This window comes from Wolffia australiana, chromosome 6 (assembly GCF_029677425.1).
Source record: "Wolffia australiana isolate 7733 chromosome 6, ASM2967742v1".
NCBI lineage: Eukaryota > Viridiplantae > Streptophyta > Magnoliopsida > Alismatales > Araceae > Wolffia > Wolffia australiana.
Genome location: NC_135840.1, coordinates 11,049,235 through 11,069,670, shown reverse-complemented (window position 1 = coordinate 11,069,670; position 20,436 = coordinate 11,049,235). Strand labels below are relative to the sequence as shown.

The following is a 20,436-nucleotide window of genomic DNA, read 5'->3' as shown; positions in this document are numbered from 1 at the left end:
GAAACAATCCTCAGTTGGAAAACATTGGAAGATCTTGTGACTCTTCCAACCCAACCAAAATTGTCTGAGAAGAGAGGGATTACAGGGCTGAAGCTTGAGATTTCCCCACGTCGGGTGTCACGTCCTTTGCGGCGGCGTGGTTCTTCAATCCAAGCTATCTTCAGTCTGTTCTTCCTCTCCAACTCCAAAAGCTCATCAGCTCCTGGAGGGTGCAGAAATCCTCTTCTCCAAGCCCTAGTTTCCTTACAGAAAATTCTGAACAACCCAAACTCCTCTCTCAAGAGAGTATTTATAGGTTTTCTCTTAAGTCATGCCCAGGGGCATTTTCGTAATTTTTGCCACTTCGAATTTTTGCCCACTTCTCTTGATCCTCCTCTCTTCCTTGATCTTCTTAACCTGTTTCTGAATGTTCACTAGCCATAAAATGTTAAATATATTCCACTTGATTCAAAGAATCAAGTGGGGTTAGTGATTTCAGAAAACAATACATATGCATGAACTTAGCATGAATTCACAAGATAATTGTAATGAATTTAAACTTAAGAACTTGATTATTTGATGACATATTTTAGAGTCATCAAACACCCCCCAACTTAGATCGTTACTAGTCCCTTAGTAATGACATGCAGGTGAGAATAAAAGATGATCTCAAGGTGAATTTTGACTTCCGATAAGTTTGATTCATGCTCTTCTCAAGGAGTATTTTCAGCAATTAAAATTGACCAGCGTAGAAGAATTTTAGGATCTATCTCAGCCTTAGACCTCAACTAAGTGCACATGATCTATGGAGTACATATAGTAAGTACATAGTATATGGAATAAGATCGAGTTAACACCCCAAGTGCACTACTGAACGAGGCGTAGAGAGTGGTATTAATGCTAGCTCAATACTATGGCTATAGTAGCATCGGCTCAAACACATGGGAGACAACTTTTCCTTCTTTATTTTATTTGGCATTTGCTGCTTGTTGGTCATTTTTTATGACAATCAACTTTAGTACTATGATGCAAGCTTTTGCTTGTTTATGCGCAGTGCAGCTTTCACTTTATAGTTTGGTGGCGCTTATCCACTATCCATGTGCCGTCCTTAGTAGACCGGCAGCTTATTCCCCCAACGAAGTTATGTATCCTTCATGGGTCAGGGAGCTTCACTCACGTCATAATAATACTGCCAATGAGCTAACACTAACCCTACTCTCCACTAAAGCTAAAAATTTTCGTGCATGTAAGTGCTAACTCAACCCGAGGTGGATGGTGAGGTGAGAGAAGTATAATGGTAATAGATATGACTGTAGTGGTATGGATCGTAGTGCACCTAGCTAGGCTTACTTCACCTAGGATTCCCTAGCTGGCCACTCTTGCATTTCTACCCTTTTGAAAAGAATCGAAGTATCATGCATATCATTGGACAATCATCTCCTAAGATCATCAAATATCCATGGTTTGTGAATGCAAAAACGAAAAAAATTTCATGGATAATGCATGTAAATGTACCCCCCCCCCTCTCAATAAAAGGCATGTTCCTACATGACAAATCATAAATGAGAGAAAGGAGAAAGGCTTCCAACGTCGCTCTGTTTTGAGTACTTTCTAGAGGAGGAATCTCAGATTCTTTTCGGCTTTCCATTCCTGGTTGTTTGCCGACGGCAGATGCCAGATTCATGTCAGTTTCTCGGCCCCAAGCTACGCATAAACAAAGCAGGCTTCTTTACTCGAATCAGGATCAACTATGAAAGAAATAAAGCATTGGGTCCAACTCTTATTTGTTGCCGAGGTAATAGTAGTTACGAATAGTTGTCAATGAACTATTATTTGTTGCCAAGGTAAGAGTTATGAATGGTCATCATTCGAACCCAGAGAAAGGGTAGACTACTTTGGATGGATCTAAAGGTTTTGTCAATGAATGGGAGTAATTATAGAAAATCTTGGGTCGAACTCGTATTTGTTGTCAAGGTAATAAGAGTTATGAATAGTCATTATTCGAACCCAGAGAAAGGGTGGACTACTTTGGATTGATCTAAAGGTTTTGTTAATGAATGGGAGTAAGTGTAGAAAATCTTGGGTCGAACTCTTATTTGTTGTCAAGGTAATGATAGTTATGAATAGTCATCATTCTGGCAAAGGGCCCGTCGACGTGAACAATTACCAAAATCGCAGAGAGATCGCCCTGCCGTCTCTGCCGTCTGATAGATTGGCTGCGTCGCCTCCTCGCGTCTTCGCTCCACTCCGACCGGCGCAAATGATGCGTCTAGAGCTGGAGGACGGATGATATCACCACAAACATGGGGAAACCCAAGCTTGTTTTTTGCGTAAAACAAAACAGAGAATGAACGCGCCTAGAACAGAGAATGAACGCCCGTAGAACAGAGAAACCAGAAAGAAAAATAAAATTTCGATTGAGAGGAATCAAAATATAAAAACTGAGAGGAATCGGAAAAAAAAACTGAGAGGAATCGAAGAAAAAACTGAGAGGAATCGAAACAAAAAAAAAAACCATAAAACTTTCGAATGATAACCAAAAAAATAATACGGTACCTTGACGGGGAAGGTTCCATGGGGGAGTATAGGAAGACGACGAGCTACCTCAAGCGGCGTTCGGCGGTCGGAATCTTCCGGCGCCTTCTTCCTCCGCCTGCTTCTGCGTCGGAGAGGAGGTCTAAGAAGCGCCCTTTTCTCTCCTTCTCTCTATCTCCTTCTCTTCTCTCTCTCTAGCGCGTCTCTCTCTCTCTCCCCCTTCCCTTTAATTAATCTCTTAGGCTATCCCGGTGATGACGTGGATATCCACGTGGCAGCCAGGTGGATTCCATCTGGCCAGGATTCCATCTGGCAGGCGACGTGGAGATCCACGTCACCACCGGGATAGCCTCTTTTCAATTTCAAGAGTTGGGGATATACGGTGCGAAAAAAAAAGTTTAGGATATCTCTCAGACTTTTTTGAAAGTTTGGGATATACCGCGCTATTATCCCGAAAAATAAAGGGTTTTATTTCGAGCGTACGTTGTTTAACTAACAATTGCCAATCAGGCTAAATAGTTTAGGTTGCTAAACGTAAGGATTAGTTTCGCCCGCTTACAACTCTTGTTGTCCCCGGTTTTTAATGCCAGGAAGTGGCTGTTTTACTATGAATGCCAGTTGGATACTGATGTCTCTGATGACGCGAGTTTATTTACCCTTTCAAAAACTGACTTCAGGCATTTCAGTCCATACAAAACTTCTGCTGACTTTAACGTCTGCGACTGACCCACTAAGAGATAAAAACGTTGGGCATCAAACCTTCTTCTGCTTTCTTCTATATATGCAGAAGTAAGAACAGAGAATCTTGACTCTCTGTCTTTACGTGGCGCGTTATCTGTCTCAAAAATAATCTACATTATCCAGATCTTATGATCAAGGTGCGTATACTTGAAACACTTATCGTCACTTATAAAGACTTGTAAGCTAATAATCCCCTAAGACAAACTGTTCTTCTTAAGAGAGTATTGCAACGGGAGACCGGTCCCAATCTCCAGCTCTCGACCTCTGTGTTCACACCGTATTTTGTTCTTGTCCCAATCCAGTGCAAGTTGGCTTTCTAGAAGAAATAATTAAGGGACAAGGCACTGATCTTAACAAGTTCTTTCTCTGTTCACGCTGAACTTCACAACTATAGATGTAAAGCAAATAAGCGCGAAAAGGAATAGGAAGTATGGCAAAGTAAGGGAAAACATGAGCTTGACTTATTGAAAACCATATAAAGAGAGACACAGAAGAATGCTACCGAGACGCAGATATTGGATTACGCAAACGAAGTGACTTATAAGAGGCACGTTTGAGAATTTTCAGGATTAGAGATCTGCTTATAACGTCGAGGCGGAATCGTCAGATAATTACGCGGTCCAGATGCTCGGTAAGTAGGATATAAGGAGTTATTTCCCATGTTCATTGACCGTCCAGTGTATTTGAGACTCAATGAACATTCTTAGTTATCCTATTCCACGCAACGCACTTCTCGCCCTAAGGTGATGGCCAATGGTTTTCTGCCACCAAACCTTTGGTCACAGTACAGTTTACGACATTTAGGTTTTCAATGCGTGGGGGCAGATTATCCCAATATCCCGTAATCATCGGTGTTTGTCGCAGGATCTGAAACTCACAATTTATTTTCACTTTAGCCTACTATAACTCTTGAAATATGGAAGGACGTTTAAGATATTTTCCAAAAAACTCTTAAAGTCTTAACGTGAAATAATCAGCCGCTAAAAGTCGTTTGAACCGACACATACCTAGGGAATGACGGTGTCGGTACCCGTTTTTTGGAAAAACCTAAACCTATACCTAAACTTCTGCACGGGTTTTGCTCGGTCCAAGATCGGTTCAGTTCGGTAAAACCTATAGTTCGGTCATGAATACCAACCCAAAATCAAGATCAAAGTTACAAAATTAAAATCAAAATATAGGTAAAATGCTTAATTACAAAGTGAGTCAATCAATTTTAGAATGTAGTAAAATCGTTTTCACCATTGATTCACCACATAATCAAAGAAGATTCATTTAAGATTTTAAAGAGTTCTTTATTTGAAATTTTTGCGAGGAAAAATGTACTGAAATTTTCACAAAATGCAGGCGGCGACCGCGAGCAATGACTCGTGCAAGATCCTCCCTTAGAAGCCAGAGAGGTGGGAAATAAATTTATATGTATATCATTAAGTATTGGTTTTCGGTTTTCGGTCCGGTTTGTGGTCTGAACCGAAACCTTGACCGAACTTTCGGTAAAACCATGAAACCCGAAGTGACGGTAAAAAATGACGAACCTTACACGTACCATGAACATTGCCGTCGGATATAGACGGAAGCAAATCAATGCACAAAGTCGTAATTTTCTGTCCTATCATATTTAAATGGTGGAAACGTTGAATATTTTATCGGTCCATCCTGTATGTGACATAGGATAGAGGTCGGCAAGAAATACATTATTGATCGTACCGGTAAAGTTCATGCGATGTCTTACAGACCAAAATCATTCATTATATCTGATGCCCTGTGTCACACCTCACAGGAAAATCTTCCCTTTTACCTTACTGCTTTATGCCTTCTACGAACGATCCGCCATCCCCCGAGTAGAAAATTGGCTATCCAATCCAATTATTCGGACAGAAAAAATGTTCCGTTAGGGTATAAAGAGGGGTAGGCCGCTTAAGATAGCAACATCATTGATCAGCTCAAGGTTTTTAACGATGACTTTTCTTACATCACTAGATCTTCTTTGTGCCAGTTTCCGCAAGTAGCGTCAAATTCTATGTAAAGAAGGAGAGACGAGGTTGTCTGGGAGAACGAATGAAGATAAACAACATTTCGTCAAGGTACAGAGACGGTCTTTTCTGCTTTTGTTTCTTTGCAACTATTTGATTGTGCTCTTATTTCTTTGTCTATCTTACATTCGTAAGAGAGGATTGGGGCGGACATTATGAATATTCTGAGAACACTTTATTTAGTAGTCCAAATAGGATATTTTCGTGGACGGCATTCAAACTGTTAAATATAATATGTTACCCGATGGGGGGACGAATTTATCTGCCTACAAGTAATTCATGAAGCAAAAGATTACACACTGCTCCATAAATCGCGATTTGTTACACATAATTCTTCGTTAATATAAACATACAGAGGGAAAAGCCAAGGCCTGCTTTTAATACTTAATACGAAGAAGAGTCCATCGGTTCTTTCATACATGGTGCGGTTTTCCAACTATGGCGAATAACCTTGGGTAACTTTTAAATTAAAGTCCAACTTTTAACATCTACAGCCACAGCACTCATCAGTCGACAGCGTTCACATATATCGCCTTAAAGTTGCTACAGGTATATGAAGGAAATTTAATGACGATCCATATCATTGAGCGTTGGGAAATCAACTTGCAAATTAAAATATGTTCGAATGTGACCTCCGTTGACCAGTAGAGGACCGCTACGGGGAGAGGTCTTGGAGCACGGACCTAACGCCAACTGAGTGCCCAGATCAATTGAACGTTTGATTTATTTTTCCTTATGTGCGGTATCTGACTAGTCCGTAGGTTTAATGATAGAGGGTCGAATCCAAAAATAAATGGAATCATTGAAGGGGATAGATATATGGTGACGCAGGGAGGAGAGTGCGGGGGACAACCGGATGTTACTTGCAGAAGATTCCTGCGAGATTAATGGACGATACTTACGGAACGAACCTCCCCCTCCCCCCCAATCTTTCTTACTTTTTCCCTGTCGCTGTCTCCCACTCTCGAGCTCTTTTTATTTCCTTCTGAATCTATCGATCTCACTCTCTCCCCCATTCTAACTCTAAGTATATCTGTTTCACCTTCACTCTCTCACTGTCTTATGCATGGTCGCTTTTTTCCTCGCCCTCCCCCCATCAAACACTCTAACTCGTAGTCCCTCAGTTTTCTTCCCTCACTCTCCTATTCATGGTCGCTCTCTCACTCACTCTCCCCCCATCCCCCGCTATCTCTTAATCGCTCAATCTCCCTCTCTCACTTGTCTTCAGCCTCTTACGCGGTTTCCCCCTCTCAACATTTATCTCCTTCACACTGTCTTACTGCATCTCTTTTGCTCTCACTCTCCCTAAGTCTCTTATGGCTTCTTGCTCTCTCATTATCTCATTATTTTTCCTTTTCTCTGAGAGCATCAGGTGATCCTGACGGTCGGATGATGGTCTGGATGAGAAGTATGCCGGCTGTACCGATCCAAGTTGTGGGCAGTTCGCCTGTTTCTTTGTATTTGCCTTCCTAATATGCCCAAAGTGCTTGAGGTAATCAGATATTGAATCGCACTGTTCACCGATCATTAATTTCTTCTTTTTTTAACTGGTTTTTCTTCTATCTTGTTGAGTGGTTTCGTAATCTTGCGAGGTAATTCCTTGTTGACTCTGCGTGAGCTGAAGAGTGGTATCAAAGCCTCCTGATTCTAAGGGTCCGAGAAGATGCCGAAAAAGGAGAGTTAATTTCGACAGCTAGTATGCTACTTGACGCCTATTGTGCAGGGACGCGGACGAACGATTTTTTGGTCCCGTGGGGCGAAATTCGTCCCGTCCTGGAGAGTCGGACGAATTTTAGGACGGAAAATCGTCCGTTGGTCCTGTGGATGGGACAAATTTTGTCCTATGGGACGAAAAATTTGTTCTTCCGAAAGGCTTGGACGGTTGACGGATGAATTTGGACGGAAAAAAATGAAAACAAATTATTTAATCCCCTATGAAATATAAGGTTTATGATTTAAACTAATTATTATTAGAATTGAGTTCAGTTCCATTATATTGATTCGAATTAATTTGGGTAATTTACTAAATGAACATTAATTATAGATCTGGAGAAATATTATGTGTATGGGTTAAATTTTGAATGGTTAATTATATATACGTTAAAATTAATTGTAGTATTGTTGATAAATCTAAGCAATTGCACTATTATTTGTTATTCTTGACCTATTAAAATATTATGTTCATGGGTTCAATTTTGATTACTTAAGTCAAATAATATAGATAACCAATGCCTAAAATGGCGGTTCCCTAATTATTTTTTATATTGCTCACTCAGTTTAATCACTCGATCTGAGGATGTAAATAAAAAAAAAAATGGCAAACCTTTACTTTGTCCAAGTCAAAAAAGTTGCAGACAGTAACTTAAATGTTCAAAAAGTATTTATAGTATTTTCACTACGAAGGAAGTGGACGTATAATACGACGCAGATGGCTGGTAAGCACCGAAGCCGCACCGTAGCCGCACCGTACCCACACCATAACCACCTCGTACCAAAAGGCCAGCCACTTCCTGAAAGTACATGGAATGATAATTGTGAGCTATAATTGACTGGTCAGTAAGAAATGAAGTATATGACACAATAATTCTGAAGCAAAATATATCTCAACGGTTTGGAGTGTGTTCATCGGAGGGAAGCACATTGGTGGGTGCGACAATGAGCACCGTTGCATTGAAAAGTGTGTAATTCCTTTGAGCAATAAATTCATGCTAGAATATCTCAACGAAAATGCACATATCATGGAGTCACGCCAAAGAATATCAACTTTGAGCAGTAAGACAAATCAACATATCTCAACTAATTGTTAGGGAAAAATTAAACAACACGTTCGCCTGTGTACACCGCAGGTGCTCAAGAATAATCAGAACATGTCTACGTCAAAATTCACAGGGTAAATCTGAGACAAATTTAACTTAGTATTTGTTTTTAAACAAAATTGAAATAGTAATTGGTAGAGAGAGAGATTGAAATAGTAATTTGTAGACAAAGTGTACTTACAATGATGATACGTGTCGTGAATGAATGACGCAGCGCGATCATATTGTCTCTCCCGTTACTCTGTAACATGAAACGTAGAGAGTCCATAAAAGAGAAAGATGTTTCTGACAACAAGGAAAGCGATAGAGCATAACCCACCATCGGCCAAGCTGTCATCATCGTTAGAGTCATCATCGGAGTCCTTGGAGTCCCGCTCTACACAACAAAACCATGCGCGAAGCATCATCAACATCTCAATGCGCTCCGCATCAAGCCGTGATCTTAGGTACGTTGTGATGCCTGGGCCGACTGAAAAAAGTCGCTCCACCGGTGTGCTGGTCAGACTGACGGCGAGGAATTGGCGAGCAATTACTGTCAGATTTGGCAAGTATCGCATCCCAATATCCTTCCACCAACCTAGGGGGTTGTCTTCCTCCTCACTGCATGGGATGTTAATAAACGTATCCAGCTCTTGCCTCGGCGTTGAACGTGGTTGTTGACGAGTACACGGACGCGTATATTGCCGCTTGGATGAATATTGCTTTGGACGCCGACTTAGCGACAACATTACCCGCCCTGAGTCACTTTCATCTACTTTCGTCGTAGCCGTATACTCCAATAGACTGCCAAGATAGGAAAGCACACTCTCTCTACACAAAGGATGAACCACATCTAATTTTGAGAATGGATCTAATGTTGCCGCTGTAGCAACGTTATTATTGCCCCAAAGTACCGTTGCATACTGCATCAATTTGCTATGCATAGCACCACACGCTGACTGTAGGGCATTCCGGCGATCGGCATCCAATGTTGCCCCTGCATTATCCGTGGCATGCTCAAGGTGCGTCGTGACCTCCGCCACTAATGACGTTACTTCAGTTATTGGCAATTTCTTCGTCGAGCACACAAAGTGAGTTCCCTAGCATAGTGGCCCAGGGACGCCCAGGTATTCGTCTATCAACTCCTAGTCCTCGCAACACAAGCCGTAATCTCTGGTTGGCATCAAAAGAAACCGCATAGCCATGTGATCTAGGACATCTTTCTTACCAAGAGCACGCTCTAACATCGTGAAGGTTGAGTTCCAGTGCGTTGGGCAGTCGATCTTTATCTTGTTCGAATCTAGCAAATCAAACATCTTGCACATGTCAAGATATTTTTCCATACGCTGCGTGGATCCTTGAATAGGATTCAGAATGGCTCTCACGCGTGAAACGGCTTCCCCCAAAGGTGCAACTAGTGCCGGAATATCTTCTTCGACATGTGAATCAGTCGGGTCTTCTGTGTCCAATGGTGTTACTGGGCAAAGATCTCGGACACGTAGTAAATTAGTTGTATGGGGTTCTGGATCGCGAATGACTTTGAGCCCGGCCTGGATGACGAGGTTCAGTACATTGACAAAGTATAGTACATGTCAGTGCATGGTGAATTGGGGGTTCACTGTCTTCAACTGATCCACAATGGAAGCAATCATTGTTCTGTTGTTGGACGCATTCTCCGTGGTGATGGCACATATCTTCGACTCAATGCCGTAATGATATGCAACTTCCACGACGATCATCGCTAAGTTCGAGCCGCTATGTGATCCCTTGATCTGTCACAGTCCTAGAAGAAGCTCGCATAGCTTCCAGTTGTTGTCGACCTAGTGGGCAGTGATTCCTAAAAGGTTGATGTTGTTTTGGGATGTCCAACCATCCACAGTAAGTGATACGCTGGAGACCTCCGCAAACATCTCTACCAGCTTCCCTTGGACATCGGCGTACATCCTTTCGGCCGTCACCTTGACCGCTTCTGGACCAGGGATGTTGCCCACCACCTGTGTCCCATAGAACCACAGCATTCGAAATGACTTCTTCTTCACAAGATGCCAAGGAAGATCGTTGTCGCAGATGAACCTAACGAACTCTTCTTTTGTCTGCTCCATGGTGATGCCGCATAAGTATAACTTACGTGAGAGTAATTCGTAGTGTAGAATGGTTCTCTACTTCAGCTTGCGTCCATTAATTTCGTCGTGAACTCTGCGGTGCACCTTCTCTAGATGTCGCCAAAATACATTTGTGCTCTTGCCTTTATTCCTCTTGATGACGACCTTCCGGATGGGGTTCTGTGCCTGACATAGCATGCACTGATACTCGTCCGGGCCAATTTCAACAAAATGATCTAAAACTTTTGACCGATTACGTCTGTCGCTACGAGTTGATAGGTTATCATCAACCTCGATTGTGACGCAATCTGCGGACATCGACGGTGTAGCCTTAGCCGTCGATTTTGGGGTAGTAGCAGAAGTGGATTCCATTACTCTACCTGGGCAATTAATAAGACGCAAACATTTATAAAGTACGTGTGACTTACAGTAACTAGTAAATTTGGTCGACCAGGAAATTCAGTAAAAAATTGCAATCACATAAAATCTTGCAGATATTTTCGTCATGCATAAAAAAATTTGCCATTACCATGGTTGCATAATGAACATTTCCAAAAATCCCTGGAATTCCGTAACCAAAATCAAACTCCGCAATCCATAAAGTTGAATAATATGCGTAAAAATTTCATACCGTCGCCATCCATCAAACGCACTAAGGGAGTAAAAACATTAGTAAAAAATAATCTTTATATCGTTATCCCAATAGGTATTTGTTTTGTAGAAGCTTCATTTAAAACGTTATCCTAATAGGTAACTTTATTTAAAAGGCTAAAGATAAAGATAGAGAGAAGAGAGAATGCTAGACATAGGAAAAAACTTTCACTTCAACAACAACTGTGTTCTTCCACGTTACTGGAGATATTTAAAGAAACAGTAGTCTTAAAAGTTTTAACCAACTAAGCTTGGTTTTGAACATGGCATGATCGTTACTCGACTAGCCACCCATTGCCACCGCCATCCGCCAAGGGGACTGTAGTTGTATGTGCACCGGTGCTGACGTGGTCGTCGCAAAAAGGCTGGGCTACCATAACTTGTACAACGGCAATCATCTCCTGCGAGAAGTTATGGGCTTCCCAACAAGCTGTATCCATAAAACAATTTTCTGGTACCTTTTGGAGGGGATCCAGAACCCCAAAAAGGAAGGGACGCAGACGGGAGAGAAGGCGGTGTGAACTTTCAATGATAAGGGTGTGCTGCCGGGGCACGCCATGATGAAGCAGGACTATTGGGGAAGGAATAAAAATTTCAGCCGGCGGTGGATTCGAGGAAGGCTTCGGGATGTCGGAGTCCGAATCCGAGGAAATGTCAATGACGTCTTCATTTTGGTGATGACAGGCCAGGCGTTGGAGGAGCAGACGAACACTACCGCACGGAACACGTCGACTATGATGTAGGGTATCCTCACATGACTCGGCGTGGTGCTGGGTTTTCAATGAGGATTGAGGCATAGCTGTCGGTCTAGCCCGTGACTCCCGTGTACCTGGAAAATACTCATCCCACAAATGGGGACCAAGTGTTAAAACATCGGCCGTAAACCATGTGACGAGACTGGATGCCTTCTGCTAAGGATTCCATCAAATGAATCGTTGGAGTAAAACTGACCAGTTTTGATGAATCTGATGAGGATGAGAGCCTTCCATTGGATAAATTGTTGGAGTAAAACTGACTAGTTTTGGTGAATCTGATGAGCTGTAGAGCCTTCCGTTTGGACGAAGTGTTGGAGCGACTAAGAACTTCCAGGGGGGCTTTCTACGGAGGAAGTCGGGGCCAGGATGGGTCAAACTAGAAAGAAAAGGGAGATGTAGAAATAGGTGAGATAAGCTAGAATGATGAAGAAAGGGAGGGATACGATGGAGGAGGAGACACAAGATAGACTGTTGAAGACAGAGAAATCCATCACAAATACTACAAAGCATTCATTTCAAGATTTTATCGGGATTAAAAAAAGATCTCTGTAGTATATACCAAACTTGGGAATTAGTGAGAATAGAGTAATTTAGTCTCGCAAAGATTAAATACTCCTCTACCCCTACGATCAATCTCCGCATAAGACATATCTACCTGAGCAGACCAATATTGGAAAAGGATTTTTAAACAACATACTTAAATCTTATCCAGAGGAGGAGTAAGGATAAGAAGATCTCTAGACTGTACGGACTTAGGGTTGTAAAACTCAGATTTAGGATATTTAAATGAAGTTTAAAATACTCTTCAACTTCCCAATTTTTTGATTATCCTCTAAAGGAAATCTGTTCTGTTGGGATCAGATATGGACAAGGGGAAAAAAGAGTGGTTATGGACAAGATCACAGACACTTACATCCGCAGCGAAGATAGTGGGATGGAGCTGATGACCGTAAAAGAGAAGCTGTTATTTTTCTCAGCTAAGTAACGATGCTTATTATAACAATCTCATAGTTGAATGTTAAGGAGACTATAAATTGGTGTGTACAGAAATGTCAAGCATAAACAATGGCTAAAATTCCTAATGACGCATGCGTATTGAGGATGACTTTTTAACAGAGCACATATGAGGGGAAATAAATTCGATTTCCATGGGTGCAGCTGTATCCTGGTCATGGTGGTAGTAATTGTATGGTGAGGAATAGGAGACGGATTAAGTAGACTGTGGAAAAAGACTGGTCCGGAGATAGATTCAATGGAGTTTGAAAGGAGATAAAGTCAGAACATGGATTCAATGGATTTAGAAGTGGTATTTCCTAGAACCTTACAAGGAAATTTGATGCAGGACCACGTACGTGACGAAGTCCTGCCGTCGAAGGGGCGTTGGTGCACGACGAATGCTCAGGGTTCGTCGGGCACGAGAATCCTGCAGAGACGAGCTACGATGAAAATGACCCGGGAGGGGATGTAGTACGTGCAGCTGCGGATAAGCAGGGAGAAGTCGACGTCTGGGAGGTCGACGGGGTCGCCCGGAGATGGGTAAGTGGACCCTCTGATCCTCATCCGAATGGACGAGGTTGCTATGGCGCCGAACGGGGTATACCCCGCCGGGTAATGCTCGCACGTGACGGGCGAACCCGACTCGCACCAAACCAGGAGGGAAGCTCAAGACTTCGTAAGGTTCGCTCAGCCTATCACGCTCACCTACGTCTAACCCGAACGCGGTGGAGGCAAACGAAAGCGCACTGAAAGAAATAAATGACGGGAGCAAACGACATACCTCTTCGCCGTACGAGAGAATCGTCCTCGCGTCCAAGAACCTTGCTGGAGGCGTTATCAGCGTTGGGAGGGGGCGTGTCGGTCAGCGGTCAGGGAGCGTGATGGGCGCCGTTCATTGGATGAGAGCGGCGCGAGGTGACGGCTTGGGCTCCGGGAGGACGGACGTAGGACGTCCCGGGGCAGCAGATCGACCACTAGGCGGGATAGCTCTGCCGATAAGTGGGAGCGGCAGGTAATTCTCACGAGCGCGTGGGGCGCGGGTCAAGGCAGCCCGCGCGCTCGAGGAGAGGCCGCGGGGGGGGGGGGGGCAGCAGTAGTGCAGCACCGCCCAGCACCCATCGTGCGCTAGAGCACACCGGTGGCGCGGGCACTATGGTACGAGGGAACGACAGCAGGCCGTCCTGCGTGCAGGCTCGCGCGCGTGCCCGATGCAACCCTGTGCTGGCAAGGGCGCGCCGTGAGGTCCACGGGAGATGTTATCGGCAGGAGTCCGTTCGCGGGATCTGACGTCCAGGAGTCGCCAGTCCAGGCCCGAGAGGACGGGTTCGCGGGCGGGGTCGTCGTGTCGGAAGCGCCGCGTCACTGGCCCGGGCGAGCGGGTGTAACTCGAGCCCACAGCACAAGAAACACCCTGGCAACCAAGGGGACCTTGGAGTAGTGAGTTGTGCTTGCGGGGGCCCTTGAGGGGGAGTCAGGAGGTGGTGCGGTCGGAAGTTGACCAGGGTTCAGGCGGGACAGTCGGTCGCGACCTGGATCGCGAGAGCCGCAAGAAAGCCGGTGCAACGCTGCGGCGAGAACAGGGTCCGCGGCGAGAGCTCTCGCGAGACGGGTCTTCGTGGTGGATGGCGGTAGCAGTTTGTCGTCACCCAGGGCGAAGGAGGATGGAGGCGAGGGATGGGCAGGGGTGAGGCAGCAGCCCGCAGGCGGCGTGCCGGCGTGCCGGCGTGCCGCGGTACAGAAGATGGCGCAGCTACGCTGGCGCACGAACGCGGGTCGCGCGCAGCGCGGAGGCGCGTGCACGCGTGCGTGGGCATAGGGGGAGGAGCGACAGCGACGGTCTTCTTCAGCCACGCCTGAGCGCCCTCTTTCTTTGCTCCTTCCAGCCTTCTTCTTCCCTGTCCTTCAACTTCTTCTGCAGCTTCACTAGAGGTAAACCTAACTCAACGGGAGAAAAGCCATCTCTTGAAAGAGCAATGATACTTCAAATTTTATCAAAATGCAAAAGTCTGCCCTGTAGGGAAACCCTGCTTCTCTTATATAGGGGGGGAGTGGGGTTGGCCCATTAAGCCAAGAACAAAACAAAAAGCTGGAAATTGAAAACACTTATCCTATGACTCCGAAGGGACAAAACGACTCACGGAAATCAACGGAACGATAGGGGGGGGGGGGATCCTTATAGGATGAACCTCCCCTCCTTACACGAGGGCGTGACGAGTCAGAAAACGACGAGCAACGAAGATTAAAAGCAAAACGACGAGTAAAGAAAAGACGTAAAGATAACGATACGGTGTCCATTACCCAGAATACTTGAATTCGGGCGTGCGTACCGACGCCTTGGCTTGCCAAGGGCTGAACGCGGATGACCGGCATTGTCGAGGGCGACGGTGACGTCTCCGAAGACGTGTCAGGGGTTGTCGCCGGGGCTGCACCATCAAAATTCAATTGGAGAAATCAAGAATTCTTTTATTCTGCGAGTCAGCAATTAAGCGATACCTCACCGTTGGCATGTAAGAAAGCCCCCATCATGCACAACCATCCCCTCGAATAATTAATTAGCTATTAAGGAAATAGGGGTCTACAAAATGGAATACGAGTGCCTTACACAACCGCTCTTAGCTCTCCAGACCAATTTTTTCTGGCCAACGCAGGAGAAAAATGGATTTCCCAACTGTGAGCACGGCTTCTGGAAAACCAAGGTGTTACACAACAAAAAGGCGTTACGCACAGTACACAAACGATGATCACGAGTTCACAACACAAATGCACTTAATGGCGCAAAGAAATCACATCAATCAATCTAAGAAAAATGGGATGCAACACAATGACATTATAATAAAGCCATTGAAAGAGAAATAGATGATAACATATCTTGACATCAAAGAAGCAGCGGAAGAGCGCCCAACGCCTGCTGGGAGACGTCACATTTCAGAATAAGGCAACAGGTGATCGTTCCCGAGTTCAGCCTCTGGAGTGCTTCCTCCTTCCTTCAGAGTTACAGGCTATCAGCCGATGCCCTAAATCTGCCGGGCGCGGGAGAGTGGAGACTAGAGACTAGAGACTAGAGAGTGGAGAGTGGAGAGTGGAGAGTGGAGAGTGGAGATTGGAGATTGGAGAGTGGGGTTTGGAGATTTAGGGCTCCAAACACGGGCCGTAGGGCGATTTATTATTTTTCCCCTCATATATTTTTTTGTCTGAGACGAAGGACGGAACGATTTTGTGCCGAGACAGGACAAAAAACCGTCCCGACATTACTGGACGGGACAATTTTTTGTCGCGGGATGAAAATTGTCCCGTCCTTCATCCCAACGCTAACGTAGGATATTTGACCAGATGAAGTTCGTCCTGAACCATCCTCGTCCCGTCCCGTCCCCATCCCTGAACTATATTGACACCACATCAGATTTACCAAGTAAAGAGGAATCTACAGTCTGAGAAACGCCACGTCAATATCGTCATGGACCAATAAGACTCTAAATAACAATAGACTAGTAAGAATTGAACCCGTACCTATACTCGCTATGTGAAGTAGATGGTCAGGATTTAATATAAGATAACAAAGATAGTTAGGTTTAAATCTAGATAGTATTAAATCTTGTGGTTATGATTAAATCTAGATAGGTTTATACGACGGTCAAATAATCTAATAGTCAGGATTAAATCTAGAAAGGAAGTTATAACCGTGAAGTTATAACTTCCAAAAACTAGCCGTTTATACTACTATTCTATGATCTTGAAATCCAAACCTAACTGTTCTTTAAGATTAAGGAAATTACAATGATTTTCAACTATTACATATTGTCTTGTATCCTCTCCTTTTCTTCTACCTCTGTTCTTCTTCTTCTTTGAGAACTTTTACATGGTATCAGCGCAAGCGTCCTGAAGGCACGTTAAGATGTTTGAAGAATCAACTCCGTGATTTCTTCATGAACACTCTGAATGTTGACGCATTAACCGCAGCAGGAAATGTCCCAGCATTCATCCCCACAGGAACAACAATGTCTACCATGCTTACAAATGACAACTATCAGGCATGGAAGAGCTCTATATTGCCAATTCTAAATTGGTATGAACTAGTTAAATATATTGAAGGTTCATCTCCATCAATCTGTATTGCAGATCACGAAGGAAATGTTGAAAATCTGACATTCAAAACATGATGGAAATTTTCTGCATTCAACGCTGTAAGAATCTATCGTATCTTATATCAGCAAAGCATGATCCTCCAAAGAAGGCTGAGAGAAATTACACCGTACACTCTTGAATCATAGTCAGTCAAAAATTATGGAACTACTTGACAATTTCATACCATGGAGAAAGGTATTTGACAACTGATGAGTATATAACTATACATGGTCGTCCTGTTCTGTTCGTTTAAAACGAACAAAAAATTCGCACAAACGAACCGCACAAGGGTTTGTCCGTTGTCCTGTTCTCTTTATGTGCGAATATTAGAATAGATGTTTGAACATTTTGCACAATTCGCATAAATTCGCACAATTCGCACAAATTCGCACAATCCGAACAAATTTGCACAAACCGAACAAGGAATCCCTCCCTTCAGCCTGTTGCTGTGAAGATCGAGTCTTTGGAGGTTCTTCAGGTCTCCGATGGCAGCCAAAATCTCCTCGGAGAGGAGATTATTGCTGGCTTCGATAGAGACGAGAGAGGCGGCCGAGGAGATAGGCGCTCGCAGCTCCCCGGATAACTGATTCCCATTGATAGAGAGCTGCAACAGAGCTTTCGCTCGCTCAATCCCTTCTCCGATCGCTCCCGAGAAGTTGTTCATGGCGACATCGATGATGTTCACTCGGGGTAGAGCCTAGATTCCCAAAGGAATCTCCCCAGAGAGAAGATTCTTGCTAACTTTGAATCTGATCAGAGATTTGCAAAAACCGTAGCTCGCAGGAATCTCCCCGGATAATTTGTTCTCCAGCATTAGAAGGATGGTCATGGTGCCGTTCTTGCACATCTGCGAAGGAATTGGCCCGGAGAGAAGGTTCGTGGAGACGTCGATGAAGTCGAAATCTGTCCACTTGCCCAGACCAGAAGGGAGAGCTCCGGAGAGTTGATTACTGTAGAGAGAGAGGTTGACGAGGTTGCGGAAGTTGCCAAGCTCAAGGGGGACTTGCCTGGAGAAGTTGTTATGGAAGAGCTGAAGCGAGACGAGCTTGGTCAAGTATCTAATCTCGGAGAGATCGCCTTGGAGATTGTTCATGGAAGCATCCAAGTAGACGAGATTCGAGAGTTGGCTGAAGCCCGGGGGAAGCATTCCCGTGAGAGAGTTGTTTTACAGCCCCAGTTGCCATAGCTTCTCAAGATTGCTGATTTCTCACGGGATCTCGCCGTGGAGAAGATTATCCGTGAGCTCGAGGCACTCTAGAGCCGTCATATTCCCGATTCACGGCGGGATTGTACCCTGGATTCCGCAGTTGGAGAGGTAGAGAGACTTGAGCTTCGTCATGGTTAAGAGCTCCTCGGGGAAGGAGAGTGTGCGGTTGAACGGGTTGTCCCCCAGGCCAAGAGAAGACAACGACGGCATGGAAAGTAGAGATCGCCATGGAAAATCACCCGTAAACGCATTGTCGGAGAGATTCAAAGCTTGTAATTTCTTCAGAGAAGAGAGGCCGGGGACGACGCCAGAGAGAGAATTCCCAAAGAGATCGAGGAATTCGAGATTAACGCAGCTTCCGATCACGCTGCCAATAACCCCGTAGACTCTGGTGGAGGATAGATCAAGCTTGGCGAGAGATTGAAGCCTGCAGATGGATCTGAAACGAACTGTTCCGGATAATTTCTGATTACCCAGATGGATTCCGGACACGGATCTTCGATCTTCACAGGAAACAAAAGAGAACTCGCGGGGGGGTTGTCTTCTCGCCAAGATTCGAAGCCGGGGACGAGATGAGAGATTCTGAGAGAGATGGAGAGAGAGATAGAATGAGAACGAGAGGCTGGGACTCTGGGCGAGGCTGAGGACGAGAAGGAGACTGGGAGTCTAGGACTCTAAGAACAAGAACGAGGGTGGGAGACTGGGAGTCTAGGGCTCAGTGAGAATAAAACGACGGAGGGAGATCGGGAGTCTGGGACTCTGAGAAAGAGAACGAGAGTAAATTTTTTTTTCTAAAAAACCTTAAAAAAATTCCCGCAATTCGCACAAAGCGAACCACACAGCCGTCTGTGCGAAGTTCAGTTCATTTTCAACATTGTTCTGTTCGAAAATCTGAACAGAACGCGCAATTCGCACCAATTCGCACCAACGGAACAGAACGACCATGTCTATATATAAGTTACTTCAGATCAATGATTGAACCTCTTGAGACCGCAACTCAGGTGATTAGTTACCCATCAATGATTTTCACATGCTCAAAAGGACTAAGTACTGAATACCATGAAGAAAGCTATTATGACAACTCATGAGTATATAGCTTACATCGGATCAGCGGTTGAATCTCTTGAATTGAAACTGATGTGATTAGTGAGCCAATTATGATTTCCACATTCTTAAAAGGACTAAGTACTGAATACTAAAACATTTTTTGTTGTCACCAATGCTAACATCAATAATATGAAATATGATGATATTTCCATGAATCTAAAAGCGTATGACGCATATCTGGCATACCAAAAATAAAGCAATTTGTAATGTTTCGGTCCATCTACAAATAATAATCAAATTTGCAACATACAATCCTACACTCAGAAACATAGAGATGGGTACTACAATATAAACTATTGTCAAGGGAGTGAAAGAGGAAGAGGCATAAACAACAGGTTCCAACCACGATGTCAAATACACTTCCACTTTGGTCACTGAGCACATGAATGTAGTGAATTTTGCCGTAGAAGTGAATTTCCCTAGAAAAATAAAGATCAGCAGAAAATCCAATGCACAACATCATCTCCACATCAGTCTCAAGCTTATATTATAAATGCACTTGGAACATCCACAAAATGAAGCATAGTATCCAGATATTGGCGCTACGCATCATGTTACATCAGACAAAACTGTGATACATTTGTCAACCAGCTGTCTTGGAAATGATCAAATTCAGCTAGGTAATGCTCAGGTTTGAACATTTTCTCTGTTGGGTATTCTAAAATTGTTACACGTGATCAGAATGATTATTGAAAATATGTACTTCATGTTCCAAAAATAACTAAAATTTTTATATCAATTCAAAACTTAATCCTAGATAATGATGTTTATGCTGAATTTTGTTCTTCACATTGTCTTGTGAAGGACAAGAAAACAAACAGGATGCATCATGGAGGATCTATTCAAGATGCACTTTACTGCCTTAATTCTTAAAGTTCAACTATGCCTAAAGCTTATCTTTGGGAGAAAGCTTCATCAGACACTTGGCATCTTCAACTTGGATATCCACATTTTTTAACTCTGTAGCTTTTAATAAACAAAATTGGTCTTCCAGTTTCTCAAATTTGAAAACGTTATACGTAGGAATCATGTTGTGTTAGTAAATCTCACAGACTTCCTTTTACTCCTACGAATCATTTTTCAAAAAACCTCTAGAACTAATTCATTCAGATTGGTGGGGGCCATTAGTAGTGCAGTCTAATTCTGGTTTTCTTTATTATGTTATTTTCACTGACGATTGTTGTACCAAAAATTATGTTTGCTAATTAACATTTTTAAGGGGTTTGTGAAAGCATGTAATGAAATGAACATGCATTTGTATGTTAAATTCAATTTTCATGCAACTATTCACTTATTATGTAAACTTTCCTTTTTTAGTGATTTTTTGCATTACAATAAAATATTACGTAAATCATTCATTAACTAGAAAGAATATATATATATATATATAGTTATATAAAAATTATTTAGACA

General features: G+C 43.6%; 1 protein-coding gene across 1 annotated transcript; it reads right to left on the bottom strand.

Annotated features, from left to right (window-relative positions):
• Positions 1 to 16,921: 16,921 nt before the first annotated feature.
• LOC144704963 (receptor-like protein 20) lies at positions 16,922 to 18,861 on the bottom strand. The gene is given in 3 exon segments (XM_078577547.1): positions 16,922 to 17,908; positions 17,990 to 18,582; positions 18,832 to 18,861. Coding segments are annotated over 3 exon segments (1,125 nt in total). The 3' UTR covers positions 16,922 to 17,406.
• Positions 18,862 to 20,436: the final 1,575 nt, after the last annotated feature.